This window comes from Columba livia, chromosome 6 (genome assembly GCF_036013475.1).
Source record: "Columba livia isolate bColLiv1 breed racing homer chromosome 6, bColLiv1.pat.W.v2, whole genome shotgun sequence".
Lineage (NCBI taxonomy): Eukaryota > Metazoa > Chordata > Aves > Columbiformes > Columbidae > Columba > Columba livia.
Window position 1 is genome coordinate 19,885,411 of NC_088607.1, and position 16,375 is coordinate 19,901,785.

A 16,375-nucleotide genomic window follows, 5' to 3' on the forward strand; every position below is an offset into this window, starting at 1 on the left:
CAAACCCTCCCGAAGGCACAGCAGGCAGCAGGAAGGAATGATGAAGAGGTGGTATGGGTTCCCAGAGTCGTGGTGGCACATCCATGCTTCCCTCCACACACTGCCACCAGGGCCTCTCCTGCCTCTCTCCTGGAAAATGAACCTTGCAGAAATAAGAAGAAGCAATTAAGTATTTTGGGAAAAAGATGAGCCTGAACTTTTAGCTCAAAGTCAAAGTGGCTCAGTCTTCTCCACAGTAAGGAAATTGATGGTGAGGCGCAGTGACGCAAGAAATCCATTTCATGTGCCTTACCTTCTTTGGACTCTGGAGGATTGTGCTGGACGGCAGTAGTCCCAGGGGTGCTCTGTGCATACACTGACTTCTATTTCTTGCCTAGTGTCTTGTAAATTAGTAGAAATGTTATTTCCCACACGGTGGTGCTGCTGTATTGCCTGGCCTGCCAACATAGGGAAGGGGCTGAGCTTGAGCCTCAGGAAGCAGAGAAAACAAAACCCAGATTTTGCAGTGTCTAATTCCAATGGGTAAAACCAGAACCACACAGAAGCTAAGCACCTCTGAATTCACATCCAAGTATGAACACATCAGTGGAGCCTACACTAGGGATGCAGGGAGAAAAAAAATGAAGATAACCCTTCAGGAACTATTCATTTATGGATCAAAAGCACCTTCTAAATTATTAAGGAAACTCTGCTGGAATACCACAGAACAGTCACTCAGAAGAAGGTATTATTTATTGAGGTCATCCTGACTAAGGACTTTGTTATGCTGTACATGAAGTACTGTTACAGCTTAACTTAAACAAGCTTTTTCTTCTCGCATAGCTTTTTAACAGTTGAGAAAACAAACAGGGAATTCTCATGGCAATATAAAATATATTCACCATATAGCAGCACAGACAAACTTTTTTTTTTTTTTTCAGGAGATAAATGATCATCCAAGCTGGCAAAATTATTTAAGGCCTTGCCTTGCCTTGCCTTGCCTTTCCTTTCCTTAAACAGGGTTATTTTTCAACAGAAGGTACTTGAGTTTTTCAATGCTGCTTTCACACAAATTTTCAATGTACAATTTATTAAATGTTCCAAGGCTGATCTGATAAAAATTATCACTAAAACCTAAGCAATTTAAAAATAATTACGATTTCCCCATTTCAAACCTCACAGAATAGAAATATGTAGGATAACTTCAGCAGCTGTAAGCAGCTTCACTTAGACTGAATTCCCATTCACTGCAGAGAACAGAGCATTATCCCAGGCAGGATTCATCTGAGGCAGGATCCTTCTGTTTGTGTCTCAGACAGATGTTACCCTAGCCAAACCAGACCATGCTGTCCTGGGAAGCCATCCAGGCTCAGTGGTGCAGTGGTCCATTCATTCCTGTATCCATCAGTGCTTACCGGGGCTGGTGGGACCATGAGGTGGGAGCTGGGGAAATTGTCCACAGCTAGCCCAGGTATCTCTGCCTACAGCTGCACCATGCCATGCCAGGAAATAGCCCCTACAGAGAACAGCATGAATATTATAATCTCAAAAAAAAAAAAAAAAACATTGCAGATACAATAAATATATAATTTTTAAAATAGTATAATCTAGAGAATTCTATAATGTGCCACCTGAAACATTTCACATGGCAGGATGAAAATGAGCTGTTCAGTTTGGGTTGTGTAGGCCAGCAGGCAGAAGCTGGGCATGAGGCTTCACAAACCTGGATTGTATTCCCATTTCTTCCACTTGCAGGTTATTTCTTGTTATGCTTCCTTCTGTCTTTGTTTCTTAATGCAGAGATTCATGTCAGCACTGGTATTCCACAGCGTGTTTTATGCACAGAAAGCATCATTCTGGCATATAAACTTTTGTCTATTGATGAGCCAGAGCAGAAACAGTGTCAAAAAATCTTGAAATACTTGTACCATTTTCCACAAAACATCTGTGGTTAAAACCATTTGAATATTTTCTGCTGAATTAGACATTTAAAACAATAAATAATGCCTTAATTTTAAGGTAATCACAAAACAGAAAAGCCTATGAAAGAATATATTGAAATTAAAAAAAAAAATCCAAAAAACATTAACAATGTATTACATGGTATTATTTACTAGGATAAAAATGCATATAGTATTATTCCAACGGGCTTTTAACATATGCAGTTCTACCATGAACAACTGCTGACATGTCACGATGTGGTAAAAAAAAAAGTAATTCAATGTTTGTAAAGTAAATGACAGCAGTAATTTATAGCTTGTTGAAACAGCTTATCTTCTTTATCGACCACAAGATTCCCTAGTTTTTGATGTGAAACTTTTGCAGTAAGATCTAAAACTTCTTCGACACTACTAATTAATAAAGCAAACTTATTTTCCCCCCAAATGTGCATATTTTTCCTAACTTATTAAGAAATACTCATAATTAATTTTTTATGAATGCATGTTAAACAGAATTAGGGCCCAGGACTCAGTTGCCACACAGAGCTGAAAAATGTTTATGTTATTAGTTTGAAGCAATTTTTGCATTCTCATCTGTTGTTCTGTGATCTGTCCACGTAGATCATGCTACTGATTGCGACCATGCTTCTGAAGCATGACAGCGAGAAATGCTTTGTTTGAGCACAGACAACTGAAGAAAAATTACTTTAATATGTTAGATTTGAAATATGCATGAATAATAGAACTACTTGATACACATACTATTGATATATAGGGAAAAATAGATTATACCCCTATGGTTTTACTCTCGATCTAAATCAAATTTGTGAATGTCAGCCTGTGTTGCTTTCCCTTCTGAGGCACAGAGTGGAATAGGACACCATGAGAAACCATTGAATACACTGCAGATGATTAACAAAACTAGTAGTTCAGCATTGGTGAAAATTATTTGGACACTGATCAATTTGGTATTGAACAGAATGCAGCTTTATACAGTATCAAAACACAGAAATTATTTGCATTGTGCAATGTGAACTTCTGCTATTGCTGACAATGGTTTCACTCTGGAAATGTAGAAACATTCCATTATTTATTAGTTCATGACACCAGTAATTTACCACATGAACTACATTCAGTCCATAGCTCCTATGAAGCAGCCAGCTGGAGTATGTTCCTCATTTTTGGAAAAACACAAGCATCTCTTCTGGTCTCCTGGGCTGCCTTTGGACTTCTTCCAATTTAATGTAACTAAAGCAAGTTTGTCTATCCGTGTGCCTAGTCTAATGGTACAAATTTACTCCTCTTCAGACAGCAGAGCAGCCACAGCACCTCCTCTACCCTCTGAGACAAGGATCTGCTGGAGGATTGTACCTAGAAGGTCAATGTTTAGAAATTCAAGCTTCAAAGATAGCCAGGAAAAAAAGCAGCAACAACCTCAAAATGTTGCTCTAGGGGGTTTGAGGAAAGGTAGGTCTAAAAGCATATTTGAAATGAAATTGCAACATATGTACAAAATTCAGACACACTGTAAAACTTAAAGCTGCTCCAGAGGTACTTTCATCATAGATCACAGTTTTCTGCCAAGTGCCAAGGCTTTGGCACTTGAAACAGTTATTTGCAAATCGTTTAGTGTGGACTGATAGATGTGGAGGTTTTTTGGTGTTGTGCGTGATTAGTCCATTGAAACACAATAGACCAGAACACCAAAAAGCTTATTTCATTAATTTTTGAAATAATTTTAACTTTATTGTTCTGTTTTGCACACTACTTTGTAGTTTTCTTTTGGTTTATAGCCAATTATCATCTTTAAGATTACGTGTGGAGTTGACATACTGCATTTCAAATAAATCTGTGAACATTTGTCTCTAAAAACTCTCTTTATTTTCAGTCTAGCTTTCTTCTATTACTGCATTAACTTAGTATTACTGTTGCTGTATGTAGATTTTAGTCAACTAAAACATGACAGAAAAATCTAACTGAGAGACGCCTTGTTTCACAAGAGGAATATCTTTAACAGCATAACACTATAGAGCCACCTCCATCTGAGTTACAGCTGTGTAGTATTAAATCTTGAAAGCACTTGTCATCTGTTGTTGTAGCTGTTTGTATCCACAGCCAAAAATTCAACATCCTTTTGGTCTAATTCTGCTGTGACAGAATAAGCTATTGCTCCATTTGTCCAGATGTGCTGTTTGGTGCCAGTATCATTAGTGAGCGACTGCAAATGCCTTCTTTTGATTTTCTTTGCTAGCCTTGCAAAGCACAATAACGTTGAACTAAATATCATAGAAAATCCACACAGGAGGAATGATGCAGTATAGCTGCCAGTTGTGTCCACAAGCCAGCCTGTAGGAAAAAAAATCATGGGTTTTTAAAGGCCCACCAGAATTCTAATAATTTACAAATCATGTGACCAACAGTTTTATAAACTTCTGGATTTATCACATAAAAATATAATCAAACAATACAGGTTTACATCACCGTCACTATAATTTTATCTCCTGGGGCAGGGAGAGATTTGTCTTCAGCAGGCAGATAAGATTTTTATGAGCTTTTGATTGTAGTTCAAACACATGAGAGAAGGCACAGCAGCCTTCCTCACATAACTAAATAAACTAACTGCATGGATTTAGCTGTCAGTCTTTAGACATGCTTAGAGAGCCATGGGGTTAAATATTGTGTGCATGAGATCTTCCTACAGAAACATCTAGTGAGCTATGCGATAGGCTCATGCATCACTTAAAATAATTCCATTTTGCAATAATTTTTGCTATGGAAAATTAAATTAAAAGACTCGAAGCAGAGATTAATTAGGAATTGATGTGAAGGTAGACAAAATATGCAAGATATTTATATACATGTCTGTTTGAAAAAAGATCTCTGTCCTTTCACAGTATTTAAAATCATGTCAGGTTCTTTCTAAAGAATAATAGGAGTAGAGCTCTCATTCTTCCTTCACTGTAATGGAACTGATAGGGAGAATGGTGGTTAGATATTACAGTGATGAGCTTGTGACCAAACAGTAGTAAAGCTGACACACCTACCTGTTCAAAGCACTCTGGAGATGAAAACAAAACCCAACTCAACCAACCAAGCACCCTCCCCCCCCCCCCCCAAAAAAAAAAAAAAAAAAAACAACAAACTCTTGGAATGAAACACTCTCTAGGTTACATTTTCAAAATTGTGTAAATTCATAGTGAAATCTGTTGTTCCAACCACTTGCAATTTCTGTACTACATGAACTGGTGATATAACAGCTCTTAGAAGCCCATTTCCATTCTGGTTTATTTTTTAAATTTCAACTTGCTCTATATGTAGAAATCATTCCATCAACACAGGGCTTAAGTGGGATCTGGAGTATTATGAAGGTCTAGGTGTGTTAAGTCCCTGCCCAGCAGCTACCTCCACAATCAGTATGCATCTGCTGTCCTTCCTCTCCTTCTACATCACAGCAATAGGTAAATCTGAAGTAGTGATAAGATTATAAGAAAGTCATTTTATGAACTGACCTGCAACAGGTGGGCTCACTAGATATGGTATGGCATGGAGAAAATACACGACACCCAGTGCTGATGATAAGGAAGAAGTTCCCACTACGTCTGCTGTCACAACAGGGATCAGTGTTACATAGGCTCCATCAAAGTAGCCAAAAGTAAATGAGAAAGGCACAAGCAAGGGGAAGTTTTGAAGAATTGGCAGGAAAAGACAGCAGAGGCCATCCATCCCCACAGCAAAGAGGTAGCAAAAGTGCCGATGCTTCTTCAGACACCTGCGAATTTCAAAATAGGAAAGAAAAATATTATCATTGTACACAGTACCTCAGTTTCTATGCCATGGCATGTAGCACTTCAGTCTCTCTCTCTCATATAGTTCAAAATTAAGTCAATTTTCTTATGCCATCTTCAAGATAAAAAGCTCAACACTGACAAGCCCAGACAGGGAAAGCTGCCCACCTACAGCTGCAGAAACATTTGGTAAGCAGCAGCCCATGCTGCCTGCCAGATTCTTTGGGCTGTCCCTAGTGAGGGGACCCACTCTGCTGCCAGGATTTTGCAGCCCTCTGAAGTTTCAATGTTCAAAGCAGTATTCCATCGCGCTTTACATCCCAGCCCAGCAAGGTGCTCCCAATATTATGCCTCTCTTAGTTGTCATCCTTCACATCAGCCCTTAAACACTGGAGTCAGTGTGAGCTAAGCAAGATGGCAAACTCCCTTTCTCCCTGCCCCACAAAACCAATAACTGATTTTTCCCACAAACTGAATAAGCACAAATAATGTGTCCTTTAGTATCAAAACTTGTCTTAATTTAGCCAGTCTCTACTGATGTTACAGATGCTGTACACAAATGTCTGGAGTGAGATGAGTTAGCAAAGGGTGGTGAGTTCTTGCATATTGGAAAATGTATAACAATTTTAGGTCAGTCTTTCTGGCTATATGCCTGACAGTGTTGGGCAAGACCCCTGATCCTTTTCCATGACTTCCGTGCCTCCTCAGCAGCACAAAAGAGATGGAAAGGCAGAGGAAGTAGGGTCAGATCCTGTAAGAAACATGTACAGAGGATCACGCTCAACATACTTCAGGCAGGGGGTTATATTACCACTGTCAAATGCAAAAGCTTTGCATGAACAATTTCTTCAGGTAAAACAAAACAAAAAACCCACAAACAAAACAGCAGAATTGAACAAACTCAGAAGAGACATACATTAAAGAGTAACCATTTCTTAAAGTTAGACTGTATGGGGTTTTTGTTTTGTTTTGTTTGTTTGTTGGTTTTTAAAGTTACACATGCTACAGAAAAAGTCCATAATGTTAACTTTCATGTGTTACACCTCATTTCCACACAGCCTCCCAGCAGCTAAAGTTTACACTTGCTTAGCAGTAAGCCATTACCTTCTGTCTGTTAGCCATCCAAAGGTGACATTACCAATGATGTCTATGACACCAAGTATGGACATGAGGAAGGCAGCCTGGTGATGACTCACTCCAACACTCAGAGCATAAGGCACTAGGTAGACAAAGAGAGGGCTACAGCCATATGCCATAAATAAAATGGACACTGCCAGCACCATGAAACCTGGCATCAGTAAAAAGTCATATTCCTTCCACGAACAGTAGCATAAACATTCACGAGACCATGCTTTGATTAAAGGTGAACAGATGGATACTTGTTTTAAGTCTCCTTTCTGTGCTTTGGGGACATAATCCTGTTCGAGAAACTCAGGAGTGGTTTTATGGTCTTCCTTAAGAGCGATAGGTCGCATCAAGGCACCACAGACGCAGAGGTTTAAAACAAAACCTCCCAAGATGAGTAAAGCTCCACGCCAGGAAAACTGCTCGATTAAGAGCTGGACCACGGGGGCCAGGATGAAGGTACCAATTCCACTTCCTGACATGGCTATTCCATATGCCAGCGCTTTTCTTTTGTTGAAATATTTGCCCACCATCGCGATGGCTGGAGAATAACAGAGTGCAAACCCAAGTCCTAGAAGAGAAAGCACAGTGCAGATGGCTTAATACTAAGCACGACACATGGAACAAACTAAATTAAACCACATAACCCACTTTCATTAGCCCGAATGAATAGGAAGCTTTTTCTGATGCTGTATCATGCAGCCCAGTCACAGTGTGAAGAGAAAGCAGGATGACTCCGTTCTTCCATGGTCAGGGTCACTGACTTGACAAACAGGTCATCATTAATCCATGATAACAAGGCTCAGAAAGAAGTGATGGGGTTCACTTAATAAAAAGAACAAGGACGATCAATAAACATCAGAGAAATGGTGTGTCAGTTCTCTTGAATGCAAGATGAGGTCTTGCCCCAGGGTCTGCACAGATGCTGGCACTGGACACGCTGTCCTAATGAGGCACCATTTTGCGTTCCAGTCTGTTGCAACCCTGAACATTCATTTTCAGATCTCTGAAACACAGTACAAAGAGTCTGTCTCTGTTACTAATATTCTACAATAAACCTTTTTTAGTCAGCTAAACAAACTTCACACAGCAGCTGCTTGGCATCCTGACCATTTAAAATCCATGCCTACAGGTAAAGAGCAGGGGAAAATCCTTAGGAAATAAAGCTATGTCCAATTTAGTAAAAAATAAGATCCGTCTCTTGGACTGACAAAAAGATTGTGGTCTCTGCTGCAGAACCAGAGAGCAGATTTTAATCACCAAATGCTTGCCCTAACAATAAAACATATATTTCTGAATCAGCTGCAGAAATGAATTCCTGACTAGGGTTTTGGAGTGTGTCCTACATTAAGTTTAAAACAGTCCCCAGTGCCTTTGGTAGAACTTGCCAATAGGAGATAATCACCCGGTGCCGTAACCAGCTTGCCACGTCCTCTTCAAAGGCCGCACTGTGCCAGGCGAGCACAGAGCCTGCCAGGACGGGATAAGCGGATTAGAGGGATGTGGGGTGGTGGGTGCCTGTTCTGGCACCCCTCAGGAGGCGGAGGAAGGAGCAGAGCAGAGAGCTGGGGTTGGACCTGTGTGGGCAGCAGAGCCAGAGGAACAGCTCTGAGTTAGATATCATCACTCGAGACCTGTGAAAATGATCCTCTATTTGGTGCACATCCCATTTATTTTTCAGGGAGTTGGCAGTAAGAAACAGGTCCCAAAAAATGCAATAAATGTCCTGTGAAAAGTGGAGATGAAAAGTTTGGGGCTGAAAACATTTTCATATCTCTTAGAAGGAATTCTGCTACATATTGCCTCCTTTCTCACCTCACCTCTGCTTCACTCTTCACAGTTTCAAGTCCTGCAGCTTTTATGGATATAGACCTTCACCAGTTATGCTCCCACCTCCAGCCTTTACCAACAGTTCGCCTTTCCATTAATCAGTCCCCCCAGACTAGAAGTTAATTGCTCTTTACAACTCCATGTACAAAGTGCAACCGCTTTTCCACTTCAGTATTCACAGCGGTTCTTGCTAAGGAAGCCTCGGTGGCATTAGCATGGTATGTGACACAGTCCCACGAGTTACAAGAAGCCTTTTTATCTGTTATGAACACGTTTGCCAAAGATTAACATTGTAATACAGGAGTGACATGCACTACAATAAGGATTTACTTTTTTTTTAAACAAATAAGCTGTTGGCAGCATGTGAACTGCAGTAATTCCACCAACTTGTTACTAAACAACAGGGGACCAAGTGCAAGGGCTTATATCACCGTGGCTACCACGTCAGTATTAATGAGGAAGGAATGTCCGTGTAACCATGGGCACCTCTCAAGTTCCTCTGTGCACACCAAACACAAGGAGATAGGACAGAGAAAAGATATTTGTTACCACCATACCTGAATTCAGATGTAGGAGCTGTTACCGCAACACTACCAATCTACAATTTGTTTACTTTTCAAATGGAATGCATGCAAAAATAAGGTGCACAGTTGAGGTACCAGCTTTTCACCCAGCACTCCTCTGCCCACTTACTCTTATGTTTTGATTTAGACTTTTTGTTTTGATACACAAATATTTTGGGGCAGTCTAGAACTCCTACTCTAAAAAAACTCCTCCCAAATCAGAGTCAAAAAAAGGAAACCTTCTTGTGTATCACCAGCAACAGCAGTCCTTCCTGACCTCCCATAATTTCTGAACTCTAACAATAGCCCTCTCTCTAACAGAAGTTAAAGAGTTGCTTTTGCAGCATGTGGCATTTGGGCTGTATGAGACTCGCTGAGCGCTGGAGCCCTCACAGGGCCAGCCAAAGCCTCTCTTTTACAATGACAGAAACAGGTCTGAGTATCTATAAGTAACGGTGTGCTGGCAATATGACATGGATAAGAGATCATCCCTCTTGAAAGGAAGGACCATAATTTTTAACATTCCCGTGTTGCTTTCCTGGCAGGAACAAAGGGGCTGAATGCCTCCTACCTGTAAGGACTCCTAATGATAAGTAGAGATGTTCCAGGCTGGTGGCGAATGAACTCAAAATTAGTCCAGCAGATGCAAGCAGCCCTCCTAGCATGATGCCAACTTGGCAGGATACATGATTACTGATTAAACTCCCAAGCGGTGCTTCAAAGAAATAAATAAAGCTGGTAGTTAATGGCAGGTCCTCACACACAGTTAATTGCAATGTTCATGAAGGAAAAGAAAGCAGTAGGCAAGCAGGAGAAAACAGTGATCACAGCTACACAGAGCAGTCTTCCAACATCCCTCTTCTATCACAATGGTGTAAGCTCCAAAGAACTTCTAAAAATTGTTTTCCTAAAAGTCAGGATAAAACTGAAATTTACAGTACCTTTCTCAGCAGCCATTTTAGTAGATCAAAGCCATTAGGGAACATAGCTATTCTGCAGTTTTGGGGGTCAAGAGAGGCCACAGTGACAGCCCATACTGTTCATTACTCCATGCTTACAACACTGAGACCTTCTGCCACCTCAAACTTGCACTTCAGCCCTCAGTAACTTCAGGCATCCTTCCTCACTCCTCCCTGGCCTTATTGGTTCTGCATCAGACACAAACAGGAGAAGTCTCGCATCTTTTGGACCATCTCTGGGACTGCTACCTCTCCTGTACTTCTCCAGTGTTGATGGCTCCCAGATCACACTGCCTCTGCCACGGGGTGTCATCACCAGTTCTCTCCCTCTCTGCTACCTGCAATGCCAGGGCAAGGTTATCCTTATTTTTCTTTTTCCCCTAAGATATAAGCTGGCTGACATAGGAGAATTGCAGTGTCTCATTCCAGCTGCATCCCTGTGTCCTCATAGCAATTCTCATGGATTAACCCTCTTCCAAAGGATTAGGGCATGGATTTTCACCTAACGGTACAGTTTTAAAGTAAACTCATGAGAAATTCAGTACAAGTACTGCATCAATGCATGCCATTTTTTAGCAACACTGAATTTTCTTTTAAAGGAAAAGACTATTTGTATACATACAAGTTTGCTAAAAAGAGGATAACTGTGACTTGATCCAAAGGCAAGATGTGCATCCTGTGGTAAGTCTCATACATGATTCCAATCAAAAAGCAAAAGAAACAAGTGCTCAGTTAGTAGCTCTCAAACACAACTTGTCCAACTAGACCTCAACTAAATTACATTTCTGAAAACTTAAACCATTTGACAAATCAAAGTTCTGTTTCTTTTCAACAGTATGAAGACACTCCCTTCCTGCACAACTATGCTGAGGGAAGCAGCTTGGATATAACATACTCCAGAGAATTCACGGTACCTATCTTTCCCAGCTAACTCCAGCAACTTGTGAACATGCTAAAACCAGATGGAGCTGAAGAAAAAGCAGCCACATTCATCTTCAAAGGATAATACGCACCACAGAGCATCGTAGCACAGTCAACAATGGAGTGGATCCAAGCTGTTCTGGCATAATCCTGCCCAAAGTATGCCTGGAACTCCACAAAAAAAATTGAGATGCACCTAGGAAAGAAAACATGAACACCATTCTGTTGAACATGGGATATTTGCCTCACAGAAAACACCAGTCTCACTCCTCAGGTATAAGGAGTATCCACTTCAAGATCCTCTCCAGCTCCAAGGAAAATCTAATCTGTGGCTTGTCTAAATCCCAATGAGATGTAGAAATTTTTAGACAGTTTCTAAGGGATATTGGAAATGGAGGGTTACCTTAATGCATGAGGGACAAGACATGAAATGATGTGTGCAAGTTGAATAATTCCAGCAGTACTCTGTGTAAAGCACCTAGGCTAGGGTGATTCAACCAGAGAAGAATCCTTGCTTTGCTCTGGCAATGAATAAGTCACAAATTGGTGTCCAACTATTATCCCAATAGGGAGATTAGGTGATTAAGCTGATATAGAACCTAATTCAGACTCATACCTACTCCAGAGATATTATGAACATTATAATACCACATTTCTTACTGTGGTATCTGCTGCTAGATTTTTATAATTAATATTATTTTTAACTGAAATGAAATAGAAGTTGTAATTATCACCAGCAATTTATAGGCCACATCACGGTGTGACTTTCCTGGTACACAAAGCCACAAGTCCCCAGTTCTTCACTGATGTGGTTGTTTGATAATGGTGGCATTCACATCTGCACAAACTGGCAGGGCAGGGCCAGAGTATTACCTATAGTGCCAACCCCAACTATAGCTATGTGTTCATGGCTGCACAAGTGCAAAGCAAGTGAAAAGCAACTCCTCGTGAACAAAGAATCAAAACACAGCAGGAACCCAACGAACTTCCAACAGTTTATTAAAATGTTTCTATGAGAGGTTATTTTGCTTTGCTTAACGAGTGTTACTGTTATACCTGTCTCTGCAGGGGAATGGATTAAAAGGCTGCATAGTTTCATTCTGGTTTCTGGATCAGCAAGAGATCCCTTTTATTTTTTCCTCCTGCAAATCAATGAACAACCACTTTCTTCAGCTTTTTTTCTTGCACACACTTCATTCTTGTATATACTCTAGATATGTGCCAGCCATTAGGTGATTTCTTTGAGATAACGCATTCCACACATGAAAAAGGAATCAAATCCACTAGAAAATCTCTACTGTTATTATGGAATTGGTACATTTGCATGCATAGACTAACACTGTATCAATGTTTCTGTGCCTCTTTTAATGCTATTGACTCCGAGAGCCTAGATTTCAGATCCCTAAAATCTGGCAGCTTTATTTTAAAAGAAATATAAAATTTAGGTAGAACACACTGTACTTACACTATACTAACTGTTCAACAAGACACTGTCTCACTGTTCCTCACTCACCAGGGTGATTTTATTTCTCTGCTTAATATAGTTTAAATGTCCATGTTTGCACACACCAGGCTCCTCTGCTTCCAGTTGACATCAAAGCCACCCAACAGCAGCTGTGAAAATCATTTCTCTCCAGATGCATACATTATGTTTATGCAAGGCAGCAGTCTGTTCCTGTTCTATTTTTGAGAAAATACTTTCTGCATATTTCAGATATGAGAGGGGCCTCCTCTCTAGGGCATAGACCTCAGTAAGAATGGTACCTGAAATGCTTGCAGTAGGAGCAGGGGTGGTATTTACAGGTTTCTCAGGTAGATTTGGGAGCAAGGCAAACCCACTGGGACTGGCAAAAATGTGCACAGCTGTGGGGCCAGAGGGACATGGCGGACGCGAGGAGAACCTACATGATTCTTTTCTCCCTGACTAAACCACCACAGCCTGATGTAACACTGCTTGTCTGAGGCTTTGATTCTGTGAAGAATCAAGGAGAGGGTGTTGAGAGACAGAGCAGCTGTCAGAGGACACGAGACTAAAACCAGAGGGCTCATAATCCCTCAGCCACCCCACCCCCCAGCCTTAGAGATTTCAGGAAGCCTTTAAAAATTTAGCAACAGAGAGGTTTGTAGCTAGCCAGAATAACCCCTGCAACTGTGGGATATCAGGGGAGATCCCAAATCCTCTTCCTAAGGAAAAAGAACAAATTTAAAAAGTGAAGTAACACTGCAAACAGGTCCGAAAGACAAGCAGCAGCCCCTTTACCTCGTCACAGCCCTGGTACAGATAGTGACAAGAAAGCAGCCAGCAACAATCATCCACCCCCAGCCTCCATCAGGAGGCTCGGCGTGCCGGGGCGAGGCCATGGTGCGGGCTGGGGCGATTCCTCCCTCCTCCTCGCCTCAGTGGCAGAGGCCAAATCTATCTGGCTCGCAGAGCCTGAGCTGCCTGGTACATGGGTCACCAGCCATCTGAAGAGAGAGAGAGAGAAAAAAAACAGGCAGAGAAGGAATCAGGGGATATCACATGTGCTGTAACCTGCATGGCTGGGCTAGGACATACAGCTTCAGCTTTATTGCATAAAAGTGAGGGTTTTCTTTCAAATGCAGTCAATGACAATTTGTTGGAAGCCAGAATGCCCTCAGAATTTGGCCCCATGTCTGGTATCATTTATTTCGGTAATTTGGCTGGCAATTACATCCTAGCACATGATACCCTTTTCCCCCACAAATGTCACAGTATATACATGTAAGTCACACACTTTACTGGTGCTAGTCACCGAAGCTCATTTACATTCAGTGGTCTCCCCTCACTAACACCAGTCCCTGATTGGAATTATATTTTCAGTTGCAGTCTTGACTCAAAGTAGCTATTCTTCCTTGTACACAATTTAGTGTAAAATTTTCGTCTGAGGGAACACGGTTTTCACCTTTGTATGAAAAGGGAATATTCACTGCAAAATCAGAGCAGATCTGATGATGAAATTACCTCATTGTTCTCACAAGTCAAAACTTAGGTGAAGTCTGTAATCAGGTGGGACATGGTGACTTCATATTCTGAGTATGGACAATTCATTGAAGGTTAGAACAAGCCTGTCCCCCTCTTCCATCCACTCAAATCAAAGGAGTGCCTGCATCCTGCCCATGACATGTTCAAAATGCACACTGAGTGCTACAGGGCATTTCAGGAGACCAAATGACACTGAGTGACTGAGTCATGTGTCTTGGGGTAGCTTTGCTGATGGTGTGGGTGTCACCAGCAGCATGAGACCAACAGCCTTTAGTCCCTTCTGTGCCAGTGACTGCACAGCAGGGCTAGTCCGAGGGATCTGAGACAACCCGCTTCGCTCGGACAGGGACATGTGGTGCTGGCTCTCAGACCATGCTTTTGCCATCACCAGCAGGCAGCTAACCTCTGGGTCAAAGATTCATAAGACATAAGCAAACTCTCTGGGATGACTTTCAGTTTTGTTTGGAGAGAAACCTCAAAAAGCTTATTTGTCACCTAATATGCTGAATATGCAACATCCCACTGTCAAGAACCACAGATTTTCCAGGAAACATTACCTGTTACAGCACATAAGAGGTAAGTAGTTGCAGAGTTACTCAAAAGCACAACTCAAGAAAGCAGCTACATGGCTGCATTCCAAAAGCCAGTGGCTGTGCTGTTGTATGAAGCACCTGAATCACCATGGGAAGTGAATAGCAAAGAGAACCACAAAACATGTGCCTGTCAATGCTTTTGAAGAGGGATTTAAGGGAAACATGTTTGAAAGAGTATCCTTGAAAAATACCAGTGAATAAAAACATCCACAAAAGATGCCAAAATTTTATTATACCACCACCTAGTTTTACAAGCTAAAAAAGCTAGCATTAAATATCAGTTTCAGGTCTCTGTATGTTCCTCAATTGCCACTTATTGGTGTTTCTGTGCTAGTCAGCCTGTTAGCTATCATACATTTTACTTTATGCCAAAAACGCTGTATACTATTCTGAAATAAAAATTACTGTCCTATATTCTCTCCTTGTATAATAGGCTTTCCTAATATTTATCTATAAGTAAATATATGTATAAAGCTTTCTAATGATTCAGAGCCCAAAGCAATACCCATAATAAGCATTAGAACATGTACTAATACTGTTTTTATTGCTCTCTTCTCCTCCATTGTCATGAACATCTGTCAAATCAGAAGTTAAATGGTATTATAGGGTCTTTGCAAAGTCTGAGTTATTCTATGTGTTTATACAGGGTCTAGTACAATGGGGATCTTCACTGCAGCATGAAGCACTATTATAATATAACCCACACTAATGAACTAGAAGAGAGCTCAAATATAAAAATAAAATCTCTCATGACCTGCTTTTCTTGTCAATTCCATGGCTCTGTGGAGAAATACACAGTGTTCCACTCTGCCTGATTACGGAAATGTTTCACTCTTTGTATAAATAGGCCACGTGTCAAATGGGACATCTGACATAGCTACAGTTGGGACTGCATAGCAATGATCACAAAAGCTCACAAGGGTCAAGCAGGAATTCATGACTGGGGTTACAAGATAAGCAGCCACCAAGCCTGGTATCTCATGCATAGAGGCTCCTAAGTGAGTTTAAAGGGTTGCAGCTGGGTGCAGTCTTTATATGCTCATTCCTACAGCTGATTAGAAAAAATACACAAAGCAAATGAGATTCAAATGAGTTTAGAATTTCAAACGTCATCTGTGAGGTATTCAATTACCAGGACTTATGTACATAAAAGATCAATGAAAGCTCTGGAATGGAGACCAGGACAGTTTGCCTTTTCTGACACAACTTTCTAATACTCAGCAAAAAATGCCAATGCAGCTGGCAGAGCTTTCTGAGCAGCTTCTGCAGGTGCCCACATGAACCCAAGGACATAACTGGCCTCTTCACAAGCCCTGTGACATTTTGCTTGAAGAGTAAAGTTCAATTTTTGACCTTACCTATTTGCTTCAGGGCAAATACACAGCAGTGCCATGTGTACCCGCACCCTCCTTCCCTCCCCACTATGTTCTGAAACAAATTCTCTGATGCAAACACAGACAAATAGAGAAAAAAAAAGGTATGTAGGCAAGTATAACATTATTCACAAAACCTATGAGGGAGGCTGAAAATGCCTGCAGTCAAGAGATAGAGGACGGGCACATGATCCATGGACTTGTGCTGCTTATCTGTGAGCGCACCATACATCTCATGTGTTGAATCCACCCAGACAACAGACAGTTTTGTAGGGTTTATGTTACATTTTGGGTAAGCTGACA

General features: G+C 41.1%; 1 protein-coding gene across 5 annotated transcripts in view; it reads right to left on the reverse strand.

Annotated features, from left to right (window-relative positions):
• Positions 1 to 714: 714 nt before the first annotated feature.
• SLC16A12 (solute carrier family 16 member 12) overlaps positions 715 to 16,375 on the reverse strand; it is a 34,698-nt gene continuing 19,037 nt past the window's right edge. For 3 of the 5 annotated variants that reach the window (XM_005502997.3, XM_065067427.1, XM_065067426.1), the window contains exons 2-7: positions 13,363 to 13,568; positions 11,195 to 11,298; positions 9,794 to 9,937; positions 6,809 to 7,400; positions 5,429 to 5,688; positions 715 to 4,265 (exon numbers count right to left, since the gene is read on the reverse strand). In XM_005502997.3, coding sequence (XP_005503054.1) covers positions 4,003 to 4,265; positions 5,429 to 5,688; positions 6,809 to 7,400; positions 9,794 to 9,937; positions 11,195 to 11,298; positions 13,363 to 13,463 — 1,464 coding nt within the window. In that variant the 5' untranslated portion in view covers positions 13,464 to 13,568 and the 3' untranslated portion in view covers positions 715 to 4,002. The remainder of the gene's footprint in view (positions 4,266 to 5,428; positions 5,689 to 6,808; positions 7,401 to 9,793; positions 9,938 to 11,194; positions 11,299 to 13,362; positions 13,569 to 16,375) is intronic. The other 2 variants (XM_021288351.2, XM_065067428.1) reach the window with 2 other exon arrangements.